Consider the following 21,217-nt stretch of genomic DNA (forward strand, 5'->3'; position numbering starts at 1 on the left):
CATAATGAAAAGTAAAGCAATACGTCCTTTTTTTTAAATTTTACTACTATATGACAGCATATTACAAAAAAACAAAGCTTTTTTACACAGTTAAATAAAGACAGCAAACAAAGATTAACCACAGCAGGCATTACAGTGGGGCAACGTGTTTTGAGTTGGTGTCAAGTCTTTAGTGAAAGTTGGACAATTTCTTCAGAGAACTGACTTCTGTATTATGTGCAATCATTTCTCCAAGGAACGCAAACAGCTTTCATGGTCCCTCACCAAAACATGCTTTAAAGACTCACAGGGCTCATTCATGAAGCATTTTGCTGCAGTGATTCAGAAAAGCAACGCAAGTTCAAACTTTCCATTTAGACTTGAACACCTTAGAAGGGCTTTAAGTTACAGTAGCTGATGAATTTCAACCATTAATTCACAACGGGGATTATAAACATGGCTGTTCCAGGAAAGGCAATGGTTTAGTGACACTTGTGCTGACGTTCTTTATTCCATTATAATGCCTCCTTTTTATAACATATGTAACATCTACCACTGGACCCTGTTGTTTAATTTTTAACAACAACAACAAATTCCCAAAAATAACTTTGGTATACCTTTTGAAGACAAAAAAAAAAGGTTCTCAGTGGGAGTTTAACCTGGAAAAAGAATTCAAAATCCGATATTACGTCGGGATTTGGTGGAGTTTCAACTAAGGAGCAGCACTCAGAAAGCACACTTAAGCACACTTTCCTGTGGCCTAAAACAGGCAAATATTGATTTAAGTAAATCATAACTCCAATAAGTAGTAGAAAAAGACTTGTTACTGTATTGCTGAGCTTCAACAAATTCCACATCAGCAGCTGTTAATGCAGATTAACGATCCAGACTCCAGAATGCAGGAGTCAGAACTGAAACGCACTTTAATTTTTGTTCTCGTACCAACTACACAAAACAGATGTATCTGATTTTATGTACCGCGTGATTTTGTGCTCTTGCAATTGCTTTAACTTGCATTAGTTTGGCTCTTTTTTCCTCAAAACTGAATAAGTTACATCTAAGATTTTTTAAATCATTTGTCAAAAACTAAATCTAAAAATATACTTCCCCTTTTTCTCCATAAAAACTAGACTGAAAAGCTCATCCCAGATCCCTTAGACAGACAGTACTTCCACTTTCCAGAATCATCCTGCCTAGTTTTCCCCAATGGGAGCTGCTGTCATAACCGGAGCGTAAATATGTTAAGTGAGAAGTGTAAAGCTGCCCGACAGTCACATCTGGAAGTCAGTCCCACTCTGCGCTGTGGGGTTACATGGACATGTGTTCAGGAAGCACGTAGGAGATGTCGTCCCAGGGGTGTCGGTACAGGCCCTGTTTCAGCCTCTTCTGGTCCAGGTAGTGTCCTAACGGAACACAGATGCAGGTTAGAGGTCTTGTTTTACAGTCTGACGGTTTGTGTCGTTGCTCTTGCTGGAATGGGACTCACCAATGAAGCCCATACTGCGGCCGAGGACAAAGATCCCATTTAGTGCACCGATCTCCACAAACTCATCAGCCTCATCTCTGGAAGCAGTTCAACATTCATGTGAGAAACAATATGGGGCAGTGTGCTCGCAACAATACACACAGTGCACTGAATTTCCCACAATGCATCTATGGAAAAGACATTTTGGAAACACGAAGATTTGGAACACACTAATGTAGCTGCAAGCAGATCTAACTGTTTGTTAATGCATCTCTCAATAACTAGAACTCCCCTGTCAGCACTCAGTGGTGGAGGATGGAGTATCAACAGATCAACAATGCTGTTGTAAAAACACTGAATTCTATGAAATAACCATTCACATGTTAAGTTGGAATTGTTAACAAAAATCATAAACAGTTAAAAATATCTGCACATCTGATTACAACTGCATCATAGTGTCTCATAAACTTATGTGTTTAAATAGTGCTTAAAAAAGGAAGAGGGATGATGTTTTTAACTGACCAGACCAAATTTTCTTTTTTATTTATTCAAAGAGTTTATCAAAAATGTGACTTTACAAAGGGAAAAACTTAAAAATCTACAACTATTCAACAATTTCAAAGTGATGGGATTTGCTCCTCGACAAGTGGCCGATCATTTTTTAAGTATTCTGAAATATTTCTGATAAAATAATTCCTTTGTAGTCTTTTACTTTGTAGTCTTTTCACTTTACCGCTAATATTCTTACCGTGTGAAGCCACCACATGTCCTAAGCAGGTCCACAAAGGCAACGCCAATAAGACCGTCTACGTTGAGGATCAGATTGGGTTTCTAAAAAAAACAAAAAAAACAATAGTGGACAGGAGGATATTAAATTAGGTTCAGCTTAAGACAAGTCTTTCTTTAGTTGTGACACACACATACCATTCCCTCATACGAGCAAATTATCTTTTATAGGACAAAATAAGACACATACTGCACTCAATCATATTTTAAAAATAAATCCCATGAAGATGTAACTTGATTTGGAGTTATTGCAGAAATTGAGTAAGCATTTATAAAACAGATGTTCTTTTTTTTTAGTTTTAGCTCTTGTAAATTATGAAATCTCAGGGTTTGTTGGCATCCATCAAAATGGTTCCTCAGAATAATCAGAAATAGGCACATTAACAAATTTTAACCAAGTAAAACTGTTTAACAGTGAAAGTCATCCTGACTTAGAGCACACACGAGTCATTGATTCAACAACTGATCTGCTTCCAGTGCTTGGCCTTGCACATGCAGGCAATAACTTATTATTAACATATAGTTGTTATCTGCTGCCATTTCATCTTTATCAGTGCTTTGCTTCTACAAAGTAGCCACACGAGGAAAGTTGAAGCTTTACAAGCTTTGCTTCACTCTTGCTGAAGTACCTTGGAGGTGGTAATCTTCTCTACATCTAAGGCGTAGTCGAGCAGCTGGGTGGAAGGGAAATGCTGCTTAACAAAGTCCTTCAGAATCTGTACTCGCATGTCTGGATTGTTGATCTGAAAACAAAAACAAACTTTGCTTTAGTTAAGCTAATTAACATAGAAAAAGCTAGGTTGAAATTAATTTTAATAGAGATAAACTGGACCAAGTTCATACATTTTGACGAGGTTAAGAAAAGTTAAGTCCTGCTTACAGATTTGACCCTGTGGCCAATACCCATGATCAGCTTGCCATCCTTCTTCATCTTGTTGACAAACTCCATGGGCAGCATGCCGCTGTCAAATGCCTTGCTGAACTGCTTGGCTGCTGCATCCAGAGCACCTCCAAAACGGTCCCCCTGGATTTATAAATAAATCATGTTTCAGCACAGAAATACTCAGGTGAAACTTAACAGTTTCTAAAAATGCCAGAGTGTCCTAAGTGGCTTATAAAAGACAATAAGAAACAGAAGTAACAAAAAGACCCTGGACCACAGTGAAATGTAATAAGTCAAGAACAATGTTAACATCTTTAACTACAATACACACTGCTTCCAATGTGTTAACAGGAAACTGAGTTTTACACCAGATCAGTGCTAGATTTATTGCTCTGACAGGTATTTGATTTTTTTAATCTCTTTTCCAAAAATAAAGGTAGAGTGATATTGTGTCTGTGAGTATTTGTGTGTAAGTGTGTGTGTAAATGTGTGTGTGTGAGTGTGTAAGTGTGTGTGTGTGTGTGTGTGTCTGAGCACTACTAACAATGGTGAGCAGGCCAGAGGTGAGGCTTGAGATGAGGTCTTTGCCAGCACGAGCACAGACGATTGTGTTGTGAGCACCAGAGACAGCAGGCCCGTGATCAGCAGTCACCATCAGGCACATTTCAATGAACTGACAGGCGTAGCGCGGCAACCTGAACACAAGAAGAGCAGAGCTTATTCCACTGAAAAGAAGTAACGTTACCAGCATTTATTCCCTTTTCTCATCAGCTGGATAACAGAAGCTGAGCTTCCATTTAACTTAAAAGCGAATCTGTAGCAAACTTTTGAAAAGTGGCAAAAATAAATCTACTGTTTTAGAAAACTGTTGCTTTGGAGCAAACAAACTCGGCTGCCAAGTGTCATATGAGGATAGCCATACAGGCTAAATTATGCATGGCCTAAATTAACAGAGTACAATAAGAAGAGGCTGCAAACATTGACAGAAAATCAGTAGTTTGCCAACTGCTACAGCATGAAACAAAATCTGTCGCCTTGGCCATCTATGACAGAAAAATGGAGAGAGGTCTTCAGGAATTGTATTCATTCAGGCAAGTTGCAATCATTGGTGTCTTAATACTGGCCATGTTTCATGCTGTCAAGAGTCTCTAGAAGCTGAAATTCCCAATTAGTCACGTGAGTTAATTGTAGAGTTAATTGTAAATAGAGAAGATCTCCCCCGAAATGCATTAACTCAAAAATCACCTCAGGTGAACCAAAACACTTTTTAAAGAAACTGAGAAAGTGTTTTCTAATTTTGCCTTTTCTATTAACATTCCTACTGCAACATTTCAAAATGCAAATTACAATGGCCATGGAACCACAACTAGTAGTTCTACTCATTATACTAACCTGCGCTGGAACCAGAGCAGGCCCAGCACTCCTCCTAAACCCATCTCCTCTTTAAAGACTTCGGTGATGGGCATCCCGGCGTAGATGAGTTCCTGGCCTCGCTCATCACAGATGCTCGTCATGAAGGAGGCTGGTTTACGGATCAGGCCCAACTCCTGAAGAAATTTCAGCACAGAATAAAACAAATGATGGATTCTGACACAGGTAATGAACAGAATGTGGAAAAAAACTGCACATTTTGAAGCAGAGATGAACGTCGACATAAGAAATCGTAGTACAGAAGTCTCACTGAAATTTTGAAGGTAATAACAAGTCTCAAAAGTTGATTATTTGTTGGTCTCTAGTTTTAAGCAAACAAAATAAATACATAGAAGAATCACTTTCAACCTCAAATATCTGTCAGTTATTTTTTGGATTTATTAAGGAGGAATGTGAGGTTCTTACCCGGGCCCAGGAATAATCCATAGGTACTGTTGGGGGAGGCACCTCCTCAGCAGGAATGATGGTACCATTGGCCACCAGTTCATCGTAAACTGTCCTGTTTCATCACATAAACACAATATCAGTACACAACTCTGAAAACAATCCAACAAAAAAGCTATACTGTATGACGATGCAATGAATTTCTCACTTGATAACATTTCCAAGCTCATCAAAGCTCTTTGGTACATAAGCTCCAGCATCCCTCAGAGCCTGGTTCTTTGCTACTGCCGTCTCTGAAGCCTGGTTAGCGCAGGCTCCTGCATGGCCGAACTGAACCTGAAGGTGGCAACATTGCATATTAATTTTAAAAACTCAGAGGTAGTGACAGCATGAAAAAATACAAAGCCAGTTTTTTCGACACAGTCAACAGACCTCTGAAGCAAACATGGTGGCGCAGGTTCCAATACACCAACACACCACAGGTTTGGTGATCCTGCCCTCTCTGATGCCTTGGCAGATTTTGTACTCTTCTGTGCCTCCAATCTGGGTGACAAAGAGAAAGATATTAAAGACGAGAAACTGGAAATAGCATCGACCAAACAGGAAGCATCCCTGAAGCTTCTCCCACCTCTCCCAGCACCACGATCATCTTAATCCCTGGAGTGTCCTGGTACCGCAGGACGTGATCCATGAAGGTGGAGCCTGGATATCTGGACAGGAAAGGACCATATTATGAGGATTTAAATGTTGTTGCTGAGAAACAAAGATAGAATCACCTCAAAATCTGGTTTCACAACATGCTTCAATTGGACAACTGTCTCTAGCTATTGAGCAAATAATTTACAACAGTGTTGTTGTACCTGTCTCCTCCAATGGCCACGCCTTCATAGACGCCGTCTGTAGTGCGTGAGATGATGTTGTTCAGCTCGTTGGACATCCCTCCAGAGCGAGACACATATGCCACACTTCCAGGACGGTAAAGTTTGGAAGCCAGGATGTTGTCCAGCATGCCACCTGTGTTGCCGATCTTAAAGCAGCCAGGCTTGATGCCACCAACCTGGGAGAAAAAGAATAATTAATTAAATAGGTTTTAAATTTCAGCATGTGTGCAAAAAAGGTATCATTTCCGATTTGCATACATTAACGATGAACACAACTTTACATTCACAGACAGAGACGATGACCAATAACGTCTGTTGTCAACAAATGTATTCAATAATGAAGCTTTGTACCGTTGCAGGGCCAATGATGGTGACGCCTTTCTCATCCGCCATCTTGATCAGCTTCCTCGTCTGAGCTTCAGGGATGCCCTCAGCTATGATGGCGATGGTGTGAATCTGTAAACACAGTTAAACCAGTCAGGTCCACACAGAATTTTGTCTAAATCTCAGATATTTATGTGGTGAAGTGTGAGCTTATATGTAAACAAAATTGCTAGTGTGTCCTTCTACCTGTGGGTACTGCATTGCCTCCACTGTGCTGTCGAAGGCCGAGCGCAGTGAAGCAAAGCTGATCAGGACGTCCACCTCTGGGTGCTTCTTCATGGCATCGGCCATGTTCTTATAAACTGGCAGCAGGATCTCTTTGTGGCCCCAATAAAACTTCTGTTTGTGGTCTCCACTGAGCAGCACAAGAATGTAAAGAAAACAGAACAGAATTTTAAAAAAGCTACAAAATATCTTAGAAAATGTCTTTCAAATTGTACCCTCCAGTAATAAATACCTACAATTGTAACAGCATTACTTTATAATGCTGTGAGAAGGAAACTAAAATCCTGTCAGTGAAAAAGTTTGGTCACCGAATGAAAATAAGGAAGTTGATCTCAGTACAGAACAGGTTGGCAGGTTTGTCATTTGCTATAATAAGTAAACTTAAAGTTAAACACAACTGGCCCTCTGGCTGGTCACAGCTGAGTCAGCCATGGCTTCATGATTGCACTTCTTCAATCGTCATAATTCATTCTTACAGAATCTGGTTAAAGCAAATGGTTTATTTTTCTCCAATTATCAAATTTTATGTAAATTTTTATGTACTATATTGTATTTTTTAAGCTTGAATTTGCTTTTTTTTTTTTCTTCCCAAAGGAATGCATGTCACAGACGAGTAGTTTAAGGACTGTTGGAAAGTTAAAAATCTGCAATGTTTTTCTGTTTTTAGTTTCTGGCTGTGATAAATGGTGTAAATTTGGCAGTTTTTAAAAGATAACATGCCTTTGAAATCAGTCAGTGGGTCATGTAGATTCAGAGGATTAATCAGAATGAAATAAGGTTGAAGTTTTTAATAAACCAAGAAATGAAGGTAAAAAAAACATTAACCTTAAACCTTTCACAACATCCTCCCTTTGAAAAGACATTCTTTCCAAATGAAATCATATGATTTGTGCAGTAACACATATTTAATAAAATCTGTCACATGCATCAGTGAAGTATCAACTCTTGTAATGTATCTCAGCTGAAGGAATCACAAGATGATGGGTGACCTACGTGAAGGGGTAGACCATAGCTGCCACAGAAGGTTCATCCCGGGAGCAGACGTAGTCGAAGTCCAGCATGCCTTGCACTGCACGTGTCTGCATGCCCCAGACAATGGCCTTGGTGTGTTTTCTGAACAGTGTGGTTGCCTTGGCTGAGGGAACGAAATGGCAGAAAGACAGACAGATATTCAAGTGAGAACTTGAAGCTGAAACAGAAACAATCACAGACGAAGAAGGGAGTTGGGCTCAGGAAAAGCGCAGGAATGGGGATGTAAGAAGCAGAGTAGAGTGCACTCACTCTGACGACAGATGGAGGCGAAAGAGAAAATAACACCTCAACACTGCAAACACTCATACAATATGCCATATTTCTCCTACTTCCCCTTTAACAGACCACAATCCATTTTCCAAATTTGACACGTGTAGTGTAATTGCATATGTCAGATGTTTTGCCAGACTTCCCTTTTAGCTGACAAATGCTGCTAACAAGCATTCAGTCTCTAATAATTACGATCCAGTTACTCAGTTATTCATTTTATCCACCCCCTCTAAGTTACACTGTGAAAGAGAATCAGTACAGACCTCACAATGTTAAAAATGAGAACACTTTGAGCCACACCAATGCTGTATTAAAAAACACTGTACATTCGTGTGAGTGTCTAATAACTGTGTTCTGCACAAACAACTGCTTTGTCTCTGATAAGATAACTGACAACTTCATTCCTTTGGAGTACAACTATCAAGGAATTTCTCTTGTATTTATGTTCTGCTAAGCAAGATACTTCCAGTTATTCAGTGTATACAATATTGTCGGTACATTTACATATTTATAAGTGTGAACAGTTTTGCAAAAGGCTTTTTCTATAGTAGGTTTGCGCTAGTTACTTTCTCTCCGCTTGGAAATACAACACAAACTTGTCTGTAGACATAACCTCTGAGTGCTGCTGACAAAGCTCTCTATTAGTAATTTAATTAGTACATTTCAAATAAAAGTCCAACTAAAACAGTAACCCAGCAGAAGCACAATAAATAAACTACGAACCTGAAAGTATTAAATGTTAGGGCCAGACTGAGCTGACGCATGGTGGAAATAACACCACTCTGCAACAGATCTGAGAGTACCACACATCATGTTCCAAGTGCAGATTGTCCTGTTAGTGTACAATGTGCTTTGAAGCATTTATTTTTTAGTTAAAATAATAAATTATGCTGTCACACATTTGTTACAGTCCTCCGAAGTCTCTCCAACTCTCTGCCTTCTGCTGTGAAATCTGATCTTTGACAAGTTGTGCACACAATGATCAGTAGTCCAGAACTACCAGATGCCTCTTAAAAGGAGGTCTGAATGAGGAGTAATGTTTTGGGATGAAGACTGTCTAAGAGAGAAAACATACTGTGCGTTTAATTGATTTCTACCTGTTTTTAAAGCTCACAGTTTTGTCTTTAGAAACTCCTACAAATGTCAGTGTGAAAGGAAATGTCTATTCAGTCAGTTTAGATTCAGTGATGTGAAAGAGCGTCCCTGAAGGTGAATAAGCCATCGTAAGAATGCCAAAGAGAAGGACAGACTGTGGATAAACATCAGAGAGCAGACAAAAAACGGGAAGGCAGAGGGAAGTGGACAGAGGGCGGAGAGGGCAGGAAGACAGGTTTTTCACACCCTTCCATACCTCCGCTGCAGCCTGAAGAGGCTTGAGCTTCTGTGACCCCACAGGACGGGAACACAAAATACGACAAAATGAGCACACACAAAAAAAGAGAAAAAGAATGAGTCCAATTTTTGCTGTAACTTATTCAATGAACACACTTCAAAGGTATTGTGGCAACTGTGTGTCATCACTCCATGAGAAGCACAGCAGAGGAAAGAGCATGCAAAGCTCAGCTGCTACAGAGCATTCCTTTACTGTGCTGCCGTAAAAAGCAATCTAAAAAGTACAGTTTCATTAGAAATTCACATTTTTTATACCCAGCACTGAACTTTTAACTTCTACAATCAAAACTACCCCAACACAGCAACACACAACTCCAGTGTGAAACTGACAACTCTTTTCTAGTTATTTAAAATGTATGAGTCTTAGCATTAATTGGTGGATTAAGTATTTCAAACACAACTTATTTTCATATTCATTTATTGCAGAAGAATGTAAAGCACTCAAATCACTAGTGACAAAGTGAGATGAAGCGAACAAGTTGCTGTCACACTCAGATACACTCCTTCCTACCAAAGTAAGAAGGGTGAAGGGTAAAGAGGAAAAAAAGGGGCAAACCAATGTCGAGTGTATGGGCAGCCGAGCGCGGTGAGGGCATGGCACACCTATCACTTACCTTTCCAATCGCCTGTGACCATATTCTTCAGAGGCCACAGTATAGAATGAAGAGAGTCTTAGAGAAACAAGCATGAAAGAGATGAGGGTGAGTGGACAGTGAACAAGAAGCGCAGGAGGAAGAAATTGAACGAAAATTAAAAGTGCAGAGTAGTAGTTGCAGCATTTAGGGAGGAGGGAGAGAAATATAGGAAGCAAGGAAAAGAGAAATGAAAAAGCAGAAGTACATGAGCAAATATGGAGTCTTGCTGCTAAGCGGCAGTTTAGAAGTCAGGGACTTTGCGGTAATTACCTGGTGGGAGACCTGCTTTGGACTTTTTAGCTGGGGTGACATCATTAGACGTCCTGGGTTCAGAGAATGAAGCTGTCCTTGTTGTAGCTGGAGTCTGGAACAGATAGAGAGATGCAAACATTTATGTTATTCAAAGCCTAACAGAAGTTTACAAGCATTTATTCATTTTTAGGAAACACATAGCATGCATAATACATTAAGCTGTTAGTCTATCATCAGTCAGTATAACCTACAATGAAATGCCCATTTTGAAGAGAAGAATATTTAAAATTGGATGTGAAATGTAATTTTGCGTTTTATCAAGTTTGGTTTCATAATTAAAGAAAGAAGGGAACAGATTAGCACAAGAGCTATTTCCTAACCCAATTACAAAACCTAAATGTCTGCCTGAGTCACATAAGTTACAAATAACGACACAGAGAGCACATAGAGACCACATGAAAAGAAAAAAAAATAGCAAAGAACGACTCAAACAAGTCCACACTTTTCAGAAATGAAACCACACTAAAAAGGGGCGATCAAACTGTATAACACCAAACGCCTTTTTGCTACTTAAGAACCTGAATTATATCTGTTGTATTGACACAGTTTCTTTAACTCTTGCAACCAGGAGAACAGATAAATGAATTTACATGAGAACATTTACCTATTTAACTGTCCATTCAGCTACAAAAACAGCAGGCAACCCTGTGCACATCTCAAGCACAACAACATGTAATTTGTTTAGGAGAGCAGATAATGACCTGCAGACCCTCGTACATTTACACACCGAGTAACTGAAGGAAATTACCTTTGCACTGCTGCTGGCGTTGAGGAGAAAGTTGGCGGTATGTGCATCCATTGGGGGCTGGTTAGGGATTGGCCGGTGGCCCAGAGCCATCCCAACAATGGCTGTCATATGGGTCTCAGTACCAAACACATGAATAGGAATACCTGTGGTCTTTCCTACAGAGAAGAAAAACACGTGCTTAACTCATAAACCAAAAAACATCAGTTCACTCACACCACATGCATTACATTTTATATAGCAAGCATCCCTCTTTCCTGTAATCTGCACTTTGATCATTTAAAATTCTCTTGTTGAACAAAATGCTACATAATTCCTTTGTTACACCTCTACAATCCTCAGTCTGGCCTCACTCACCTACTTCCCCCATCACCCTCAGGCCCTCCTGGTAGTTGGGCCCGCCACGGCGAACAAATATGGTGACCTCGTGCTCCTTCAGAGGACCTTGGTAGTCCTTAATGGCCTTGACAATGCCCTGAGGAGACACACAGGCAGGTCAACTATGTGCTGCACACATACTGAACAGTAAGAGTGACTCAGAGACACAAGCACTGCTAATATAGTCAAGCAATGAGGTACATTTTCTAACACTATGTTCATACAAACCTAACAAGATTTATGTCTCTGTATGTACTTTAGTGTCACCATTCTTTTCAGTTTCACTCACAGATGTCTATTACATGATATTTTTTCAAAACGCTGCCTTACATGTATTAACAATGAGCAGTTTTCTATTCTAATTTAAAGTGCTGAATGTACAATTTAATACTAATCTGAAAAAATTAGGTAAAGGAATTACATTAGTCACTGTCTTGAAAAAGTTTTTTGGACGTGAAAATGTGACATCTAGTCTTCAAACTGTATATTATTGATGGTCCTTGAACTTCTCATCTTCAGTGTTTTGATCTGTCAGAAAAAATAACCAAATGTATACTTAAAGTTGTGATATTTTGTCAAAATGACTTTATTGTACATGTTTCAATTTAAATAACACTGTCTAATCAAATGCTGTAAAAAATCCAAATAAAAAAAAATCTGAACTGTTCAATGCCAACCATAAAGCCATTAGTAACTCAGCTGTGACCAAAGTCAGTTGACAGAAAATCATGGACTTTTCATCTGAACTGTGTTGAACTGCAGACTGCATCTATACAGAGCAGATAGAAGATAATTATCGAAACAAATTAAAAATTTAGGTAGTAAAACATCTATGTCTCTAAGTATGTTGAATCATCTTTATATCCCAGTACAGGAAACGTCGGGGCCACTTGGAAAAATGTTGCACATGCTGATTCCAGATTTTTAACATTTTTGTAAATAGTCAAAGAAATGCAACTTTTGTCCTTTGATATTTTTTTATATGGTTCATGGCATTGTAACTCAGTTATACTGCCCAAAAAGAGGAGTTCTCTTGACTTCTAGCCATGGTTGGGAGTGTCTGCCATACAGGAATTTAATAATTGCAGTAAAAAATGAGCCTACAGTGAGTAAACATGTTAGAGGAGCAAACACTTCCAGAAACTGCTTAGAATTCAGAGAGTTGCAGAGTAGCTTCTTCTCTCTGGAGAAGAAATGAATACAAATCTCACAACGTAGTCACTCTAAACAGTTGCTGTACTTTCCACAGTGTTCTACGTAAAGATATCAGCGTGGTTCACCTTGAATGTGGCTGCTACATTGGTGAAGTTGGCAATACTTCCTCCGATGATCAGCACTTTCCCTGCAGGATAAAGAATCACGTAAAGAAAATGTTAATGACTGAAATTTGACTCCCAGTAACATAGTTAGGTGACAGCCTTGAAGTCTATTGCTGGCAACATCCACATAGTGAATAGTGGGCTTGTGACACACTTGAGGAGAACAAGTAGGTCACATTGCAGAAGAACACTGATATCCATTCCTAAAGCAAATTTACAAACAGCCCTAAGAAAAATCTTGTTAATGTGAAACAGCCTCCTGACTTCCTCCCACTAGCCATTCAACTTGTCCCACTTTTTCCACTCTGTTTGGGAACTCTAGCACTAATGAAGAGCTGGCTGCACCCACCTAGAGGATGTTTTTCACGTGTCATGAGAGAAAGGATGGTTTTCGCGTAGTCGTAGGTCTGCTGTTCACTGGGTGCACCGGAGTACTCGCCGTAATTTGCCAGCTCGTCCACTCCACCCAGGTCACAGATGGTGTCGCTAAGCAGGAGGAGGTGAGATCAACAGTCAGATACTGAGTCCGGATTCAGGCTGATTTTTTTTCAGTTTTAGTTTAACTAAACATGTTCAGCAGGCAACAGAAATGTCAAACTGGTGCTCCTTCAAAGAAAACACTTTTCTTATTTTCTTACTTTTCTTCCATTGACTGCTATGACAGTTTAATGTGTTCAAATCTCAAAGCAAAAAGCAAAACAAGTGGCACAGATTACAATAAATTTACTATATCTTTTATTAGCCAAATCACTTTTAATCATTTCTGTGAGCTACAAAGTCTCATAGAAACTCTTCTTAATTAATGAACTACCTGTAGACTACTGAAGCACCTCCTCCGGCCACCATGGTCCAGATCCTGCCTCGAGGGTTCAGCAGGGTCAGCTTCAGACTGGCTCCACTTTTTGCATCCAGATCTGCTATGTAGGCCTCCTACAAGTGACAAAACATACGGTGGGAAAAAATACATGTTGTTCAATGAAGACACACGGCCAAAGAAGAAGTCATTAACACAAATTTAAGCATGTTGTGCCTCTGAGTGTGAGTCATGAGTGCTATTTTATGGGGAGGGATTAGACTAAATGTGACACAATTCTTCACTAAGGAAGTGAAATAAAATAGTAAAAAAGTTAAAGACCTGCAGTCATTAAAACCAATTCATCTGTGAAGTCAAAAACATATTCCCCAAGACATTCAACATGTACTCTCTCAATTAATAAACAGTAAAAATGCACAATACAGACTAGAGCACTATCACCCAAAAGATCCTACTAGACACATGAATGAGAAACTGGATTATGAAGCCACAGATCTCACCTCTGGATATGCTTCCCTGCCAAAGGGAGGCGGAAACTCCACATCACCCCATTTAGCCTTGCAGATGTAATCCGCTGTGGCATCAATCTTAGCTGCCATGTCGAGGATGTACACTCCATCTTGAGTGACGACTGGTCAAGACAATAAAAAGTGATTTTTCAGTTTGCATTTTCTCCAAAAATAAGCACGATACAGAACCCTTTTTTTTCCTTTTTAGACAAAAATTTCAAACTTTTTCTCTCAAGTAAATAACTTGTCCACACTGGATCTTGCTTCTGTTAATTGTAATGAGTTGAGCACAACTGTGCAGAGTGAAGTGATTTACCAAGTGGGTTGATCTCAAGGTAGGTAAAGTAGAGGTCCTCATATAGGTTGAAGAGTCCCACTATAAAACTGGCCAGGATCCTTTGAGGAAGAAAAAACAATACATCAAAATCACCATGCAAGAATGTGACTAAATGGCTGAAATTTTTTACTATAAAAGATCTGAAAATAGAATTAATGTAGCCCAGATCCACAATACATGTAAATACACTGTAAATACCCCCACAGCTATGATGAATACTGTCACAACAGACAGTGCAGCAGTGGTATAATTCACACTGAATCACACAACGATGTAGTTAATAAAACTAAGAAACTTCGTTCTGTTTCAAAGAGAGATCACTATGTTCTCAGCGCACCAGGAACAGGGAGGGAAAAAACAAACATAACTCTAGGGCACAGCACCAAAGAACATAAAAACTGTTTTGAAGACAGAGAGTGTCTTTGGTTCATTGGCAGAAAATAAGCGGGAATAAATTCAACTGACAAACTTGGATCAATATAATGATATATATATAAACAGTTGGTTATCCCTGTAATGCATTTGGTACATTAACTGACTAATCAAAGGATGGTGTGCATCTTTTATCATAGTCTGTCTGCAGTTCCTGATAACAGCTCCAGACACAGAATATCAAGGGAAATATAAACATTTGTATTTTTAAGTATCCAACACAAAATTGCAAAAGCTACAACACTGCCTTCATGTAATTGATATTGTGAGGTGCCCTAAAAGTACCGACAAGATAAAAGATGATCATGTGGTTGTGTTTTATAATTTTAAGGACACAATGACCCAGATACAGCAACACTCTTTGTTCTTATCTACTTGTATTAGAACACGTGTCTCATTTTCAACTAAGTCATGGCCTATCTGTAATATAAAAATGACAACATAAAAAGAGGATTGTCCATACTCTTTCTTTTCATCAGGAACATGTGTGAGGAGCTGCTCTTTGACTTGGTCCTCACTGAGCTTGTCATCCACTGCAACCATCAGCCTCTGGGCCTTGGCGTCCACGTCACCCACCTCCACTCCGCCCTCGTGGTGGAAAAGCACATGGTCGCCCTCACGTGTGGCATAGACACACACATAAAACTCTTCCTCCTGAGAGAGTAAATACAGAGGTAGGCCAAACACAAGGACGTTTTTACAATTTAGCTGGCAAACAGCAAAAGATATACGCATAAGGCTGCTTGAACATCTGACCTGCAGAACATTTAGTTCCCGAAGTGACACTCATAAGTCCTTTTCAGGTACAGTATATATAACATCGCTGGTTTCATTCATCTTTTAAAGTACAGAGTGAGACTCCTGTCATGAATTTTACAGAAATGTGACCAGAGCGCTCATCCATCAGATTAATGGAGTTCATGTCTGAAAAGGGCTATAGAGACGTAAAATGTCAAGAAGTCAACCAACTAATCACATGCACACTGACCTACATACAAAACACACAAAGTATCCTGGGTGGTTTATTGTCCTGCTGAAGAATCTGAGTGTTTGTTTTCTTGGTGGAACTCTTTAAGACTTTATGCCTAGTTAAAGACTAAACTCATAAACATGACGTGGCTTTAAGCATAATAATGTGGATGATGAAGCATAAGACGGTGGCTGGCATGTATTACCTGTGCGTGCGGGACAAATGGCTCAATGAGGAAGTTCTTCAATACACCTTTTGCCTTTCCCACCTATTAAAGACAAACAGTATGGCACAAACTGTGTTACTCTGACCTAGTTATACTATATAAGATTTAAACACCTTCCTACAGGACATTTTAGCACATTTGTTCCAGTGTAAACAAAATTTAAATCAGCATCTTATACGCTGCTACCAGGTTTCATTTGAGAACATGACATTGTAAATTAGTTTACAATGCACTGTCGTCCTTACAGCTTCTACTTTGTGTGTTCTAGTTTTTATATGAACATTCGTTTTATTTTATTGAGAGCAAAGTTCGAAGAATGGCATGATATTTTAAAAGCAAGCAGTGATGTTATGGTCAGAGCAAATTTCTCTTTCTTATGCAGTGGACGTATAGCAACTGCCTGTTTAAAATGCTGCATGTCGGTGTGTATGGTGGACCAGAATAGACCACCCTCTGACCTGGCAGATCTAAACATAAGCCCATGGCCCGTGGCACTGGACACCATAACAGATCTATAGGTTGGGACTAAAGGCGTTGACATTCTCTCCATAGGCTGAGTGAAACACAATGTGGCATTCATAGAATTTACTGCGAGGGTTTGGCTCTTTAGCTGCATTGTTATCTACCTTCAAGATATTATTAATTAGATTTTAGCATTAAAGAGAAAGGATCTTGGGAATTAGAATGAAGATTTGTAGTACACCACATATACTATTAACATTACATCTGCAGTGAAGTGCCACATCATGAGGAGGAAAATAAAGTTGTACATCAAATGGATTTCAAAGTTAAAAAAACAAGTCCACAGATAAAGAACCAAATGACATCAGAAGAAAGCTTGGATATGTGTTTGAGAAGACAGACACAGAGTAGCCAGATGTTCTGAAAAGATTTTGTTCTTTGTCTCTATGACAACCAGAAAAGCCACATTCAGACCAATATTAGAGCCACGTGGAAAAATGTAGGACATTCATTTAAAAACACAGACAGTAGAATGAGCAAAGCAAAGCAAAAAAAACTAATAAAAAAAAAAAATCAAGGTCATTACACTAAAAAGTTAAACTGTGTTGGTAAATCCAGGCACACACTTCTTCTTTTCTAAAATAAGCAACATATTACTAATATTTTATCTTCCAGTTTCTATAAGAAAACAAAAAGACTTCCAGTTAAATCCTTTGTCATAGCATTTAATATATCATATCTTCTAGTTTCTAGTATTATAAATCACTGTGTTGTGTTTTGGTTTCTCATAAAGCTACAGGTTTTCTGCTAAATGACCACTAAAACAGATAGAGTCAACTCACAGTGGTCTCTTTCATGAAACGGGCTTTGAGCCACTCCCGGACACCCTGCAGGTCCAGGTTGATGCCCACCAGCCCGAGCTTCCCACGCCGCTTGATCAGTTGATCTGGCTTCACCACCAGCCGCTACACGAGGAGCAAGGAAAAAACATCAGACAAATACTACAGAGAAGCCACAGATGTGTATAAATACGAGTGTGACAAATCATGCAGTCACTCTACACACAGCTTCACATGCTTCCGTTATGGTAATTACATAACGCCCTGCAAGTTATGTACACAGAGTAAGGCAGTAATGTAAACTATGTAAATAATCTCATGATTTTAATCAGCATTTACAAGGCAAAGAAACACAAAAAATAAAGCAGGATGGCTGAAAGCTCCGATTGTATTGTGCCTGTCACAGCAGTGCTACCTCTGTCAGCAGCCATGGATGCTCCTGTGTGAGGCGGTCCCAATCAGTCTCAGCAGTTACAGTAGCATAGCGAAAGCGGTTCTGCACAGCCGCAGAGGTGCAGATATACTTATACAAGAACTCCTTTCCTGTCTGCTCTGAGATGGCTTTCGCCGACATGGCAGCGGTGGACAGCACAGGACCTTAGGGAGGAGGAGGCTAACAGTTAATTTCACTCATTTGGATGTACTGATAGACAAAAATCGATAAAAACTAAGCACAGAAGCATTTCTAGCAATGAGAAAAGATAGGCCAAGTCAATTGTGATTTGAAACCAAGATGAGACTACGTTAAATCTAATGGAATGGAATGAATTGTAAAACTTTCTAATGCCTTGTCAGCAATACATACATGTACTAAAATTTCTACAGCCTTTACTGCAACAGTGCACTTTTGTCCAATAAACTGAACAAGTAATGAGGACAACTGCTAAAATAAACAGTAAAGTGTGTTTGTCTTGATTAGAGATGATGCTGTGTTGCCATTTCAATGCAGTAGGTCTCACAAAGACATGTTGAGAATCCAAACAGATAAAACCATCCAACTTATGCAAAAAATGCCTAAACTAGGGCCCTTCGTGCACACTAGAAAAGCAAAAAGAACCTGCATTTCGCAACTCATGATAGTTGCTCTATGGTCATTTTGCTGGTAGTGTGCACAAATACTCTCAGTCACCTAAGAGAGTCATCTCTCTATGCAGGCTCACTACAATAAACTGGCCACTTGAAAAAGCACAGATTAAACATAATTACTACTGCATTTTAAGGTTCTAGTATCTCCCTGAGAACAGGTCAATGACTTTTGGTTCCAAACTGAAAAAAGCTGAAGCTGTAAACAAATCATTTCAAATTACCTGTGTTGATAGTCATATTTACCAGTTAAGCTGTAGATAAAGCAAACTGTCATCGCATACTTTCATAGAGGCAAATTAGAGAATATTCAGTTATAAATTCTATTTTTACACTTAAAATCGGAGGTACAAATATAGTTAAAACACTGACACAATTGCATGCATGCACATCAAATAAATTAATATGTACACAGTCAACTCTACTCCCTCCTTGAATCAACAACCCAGTCTTTGTCTAACATTTGGGCATACAAACACATCAGAAAAGACCTCTATCCACATCAAAGATGCTGATGGAGCCAAAAGGACGTCAATCAACGAAAAATAATTAAGCAAATATTTTAAGAGCTGACTGATCAACTGTTGGACATCATTTCTAGAAAAAATCTTCATATGTTCTGATAAAAGCTTCTCAAATTTTTCGATGTGCTATATCGTTCTGTCTAATGAAGGGAATGCTATATATATATATATATATATATATATATATATATATATATTTTTTTTTTTTTTTATTTTTTTTTTATTTTCAGACATTTTTTCAAAGTTGAACTAATAATTAAAGAAAATAGCTGAGCAGAAAATAAAATGAATATAACTACAACCCCATATACAGCCAATAGCATAAAACAATAACTACAGCAGTATTTATACATTCAAATCTTTTCAGCACTATACAACATCAAATCAAAAGGAAGATTCATCAGATAAGATGAAAAGAATCCTAACCTGGCCAATTTTGGATTCACGCTCACTTTAACAGATAAGTTCAACCTGCAACAAACACCTGATATGGCCAGCATAGTAGACAAGAAACTCTGCTACTGCAAAATCCACAACTGAATACATAACCTCACAAAAACAAAGCTTTGAAAGTTAGCAATTTAATGTTTGGGAATATCATAGCATGGATGTGATGGATATAAGAGCCTAAACAAAGGCAACAAGTTGCACTGATGGTCTTGATATTCCAGCTTTAAACATCTCAGTATGTTACCAGACCTGCTCATCCAACTGTGCCTCAACTAACACAAACATTCAAAGTAAGGTCATGTCTCTTTTGGCCTGGTGCCTGAAGTTTACAACTCTAATTTAAAGACAGGCAGGATTCTGTAAGCTAGAAAGCAACGCATAAAACAGGAAAACTATTCTAGTACCATTTTCACCACCAACCCCACAGTGATAACCGTTGATTCTTGATTACAAGCATCTTATCTCCTCTGCCTCTGTCTTACTGATAACATTTTATGGTGGTTTGGTTTCTCCATTGAAGTAGTGGCTTTATTTCAGCCCTTCACAAAGATGGAGTTTATAAGTTGTCTGTGATAACTAACTTGGCTAGGATTTAGCTTAGCAGGCTATCCTGTCATGCCTTCAGAGACAGATGTCCTGGTGCTGAGCCTAACATAATCCACGGGTCTAGTCTATTGTTTGAACCTACCTAGCCGTGAAATTAGTGTCTCTGTACGGGCTCCTGAGCTGGAGGAGACTGGATTTAGGGGCATGAGCATCACAGGGGCCACTAGAGGGGAAGAACTGCTTCAGACAGCAGCTGTTTGATGAGTTAGTATCACTCCTGCCATGCTAGCAACACACTCTTGAATGAAGCCCCTGTACCAGCCACCACACCCACTCCTTACACTGGAGCCTCAACTAGCTATTCAAGCAGAAGTAACTTTAGCTGTTCTAGCAATATGTAAATAAGGAACTGAACCCTGGAGAGGACAAACTAATACGGATAGCAAAAAAACCTACGTGAGGGGGCAAATAAAAACTAGACTCCCAAAGCCGGAAGACGCGGTTTGTGGATGATGCAAAATAAAGTTACCCTGCATTTGTGATTAATTTGACTAATGTAAGACTTGTCATTGAACACCAAACAGCTCAGCAAAACAAGACAGAAAACAGTTGTGTGGTCGAGTGTGTGGGGAGAGGACACTGAGTGCAATTTTGGCACACAAACCTCACAGCATCACATATCCGCTAACCTGAAGTCCTGACAGGCTAACTGCTGTAGCCTCACTACGGTGCAGGCAGCTGCTAGCCAGTTAACCGAAAACCCGACTGATGTATGCGTGCAAAGTGACAAAGAGAAGACGGTTACCTTGGTAAAGAAAGTAACACCTTGTTCTTGAAGTAAATGAATCGTGTCCTGGACAAAAAATGACACGGCAAAGCGGTCACTTGCTCTTGTACCGGAGTCCGCTACCGCCAACCGTTGCCACCTCACTCTCCTCCTGTCGCACCATAATCTGGCGACCGATTACACGTCAGTGCGGCTCTCTGATTGGCTCAGACGCGGTCACGTGGTGGCGTCAGTCACACCCACAGTTTTACGGGAGACCACTTAGAATAAATCAACTGAACTGTAAAAATTAAAATAACCAGTGGTGACAAATAGCACGACTGACGGGGCGATTTCTCAGTCCCGGTAACGTCCCATCCTGCAACAAAATTAGGTCAGTTTAATCATTTAAGACTCTATAAACAGTGATGAAATATGAATTCTCATCCTGTAATAGCAAGTTAGTACAGTATTAGTCTAAAAATAGCCAAAGATAAAACTCTTGTGTTTACTTTAAAGCAACATTATCATAAGAAAACAAGTACTCATCAGGAGAAATTGCCCCCTGGCTACCGATGCACTTAAATGCAATCACGGTTACATTCTTTTGCCAGTTTATGTTGACCTAATTAGGGTCCGAGCACCGAATGGTGCGAAGACCCTATTGAAACCCTAGGGTTTATTATTATACTTTCTTTTCACGCTTTTTGAATTGCATTTTTGGCGGCCTTATCATACCCCAAAACGCGTCAAACTTG

General features: G+C 39.3%; 1 protein-coding gene across 3 annotated transcripts; it reads right to left on the reverse strand.

Moving 5' to 3' along the window:
* Positions 1-24: 24 nt before the first annotated feature.
* Positions 25-20,657, reverse strand: aclyb (ATP citrate lyase b). 3 transcript variants are annotated; one of them, XM_023267485.3, is made up of 30 exons: positions 20,499-20,657; positions 17,506-17,687; positions 17,094-17,216; positions 15,769-15,831; positions 15,057-15,247; positions 14,141-14,220; positions 13,816-13,946; positions 13,313-13,431; positions 12,851-12,987; positions 12,463-12,524; positions 11,162-11,279; positions 10,808-10,962; positions 10,018-10,111; positions 9,727-9,783; positions 9,072-9,101; positions 7,412-7,553; positions 6,380-6,548; positions 6,161-6,265; positions 5,789-5,985; positions 5,557-5,638; positions 5,361-5,471; positions 5,137-5,264; positions 4,950-5,043; positions 4,506-4,660; positions 3,658-3,808; positions 3,111-3,254; positions 2,860-2,973; positions 2,193-2,275; positions 1,466-1,542; positions 25-1,382 (listed from the first exon to the last, which is right to left on the reverse strand). In XM_023267485.3, exons 2-30 carry the CDS (start codon positions 17,662-17,664, stop codon positions 1,288-1,290), a joined length of 3,366 nt encoding a protein of 1,121 aa, XP_023123253.1. In that variant the 5' UTR covers positions 17,665-17,687; positions 20,499-20,657; the 3' UTR covers positions 25-1,287. The 3 variants fall into 3 exon arrangements, with proteins under 3 accessions (XP_023123253.1, XP_023123254.1, XP_023123255.1); XM_023267486.3 differs by lacking the exon at positions 9,727-9,783; XM_023267487.3 differs by lacking the exons at positions 9,072-9,101; positions 9,727-9,783.
* Positions 20,658-21,217: the final 560 nt, after the last annotated feature.

This window comes from Amphiprion ocellaris, chromosome 18 (genome assembly GCF_022539595.1).
Source record: "Amphiprion ocellaris isolate individual 3 ecotype Okinawa chromosome 18, ASM2253959v1, whole genome shotgun sequence".
NCBI lineage: Eukaryota > Metazoa > Chordata > Actinopteri > Pomacentridae > Amphiprion > Amphiprion ocellaris.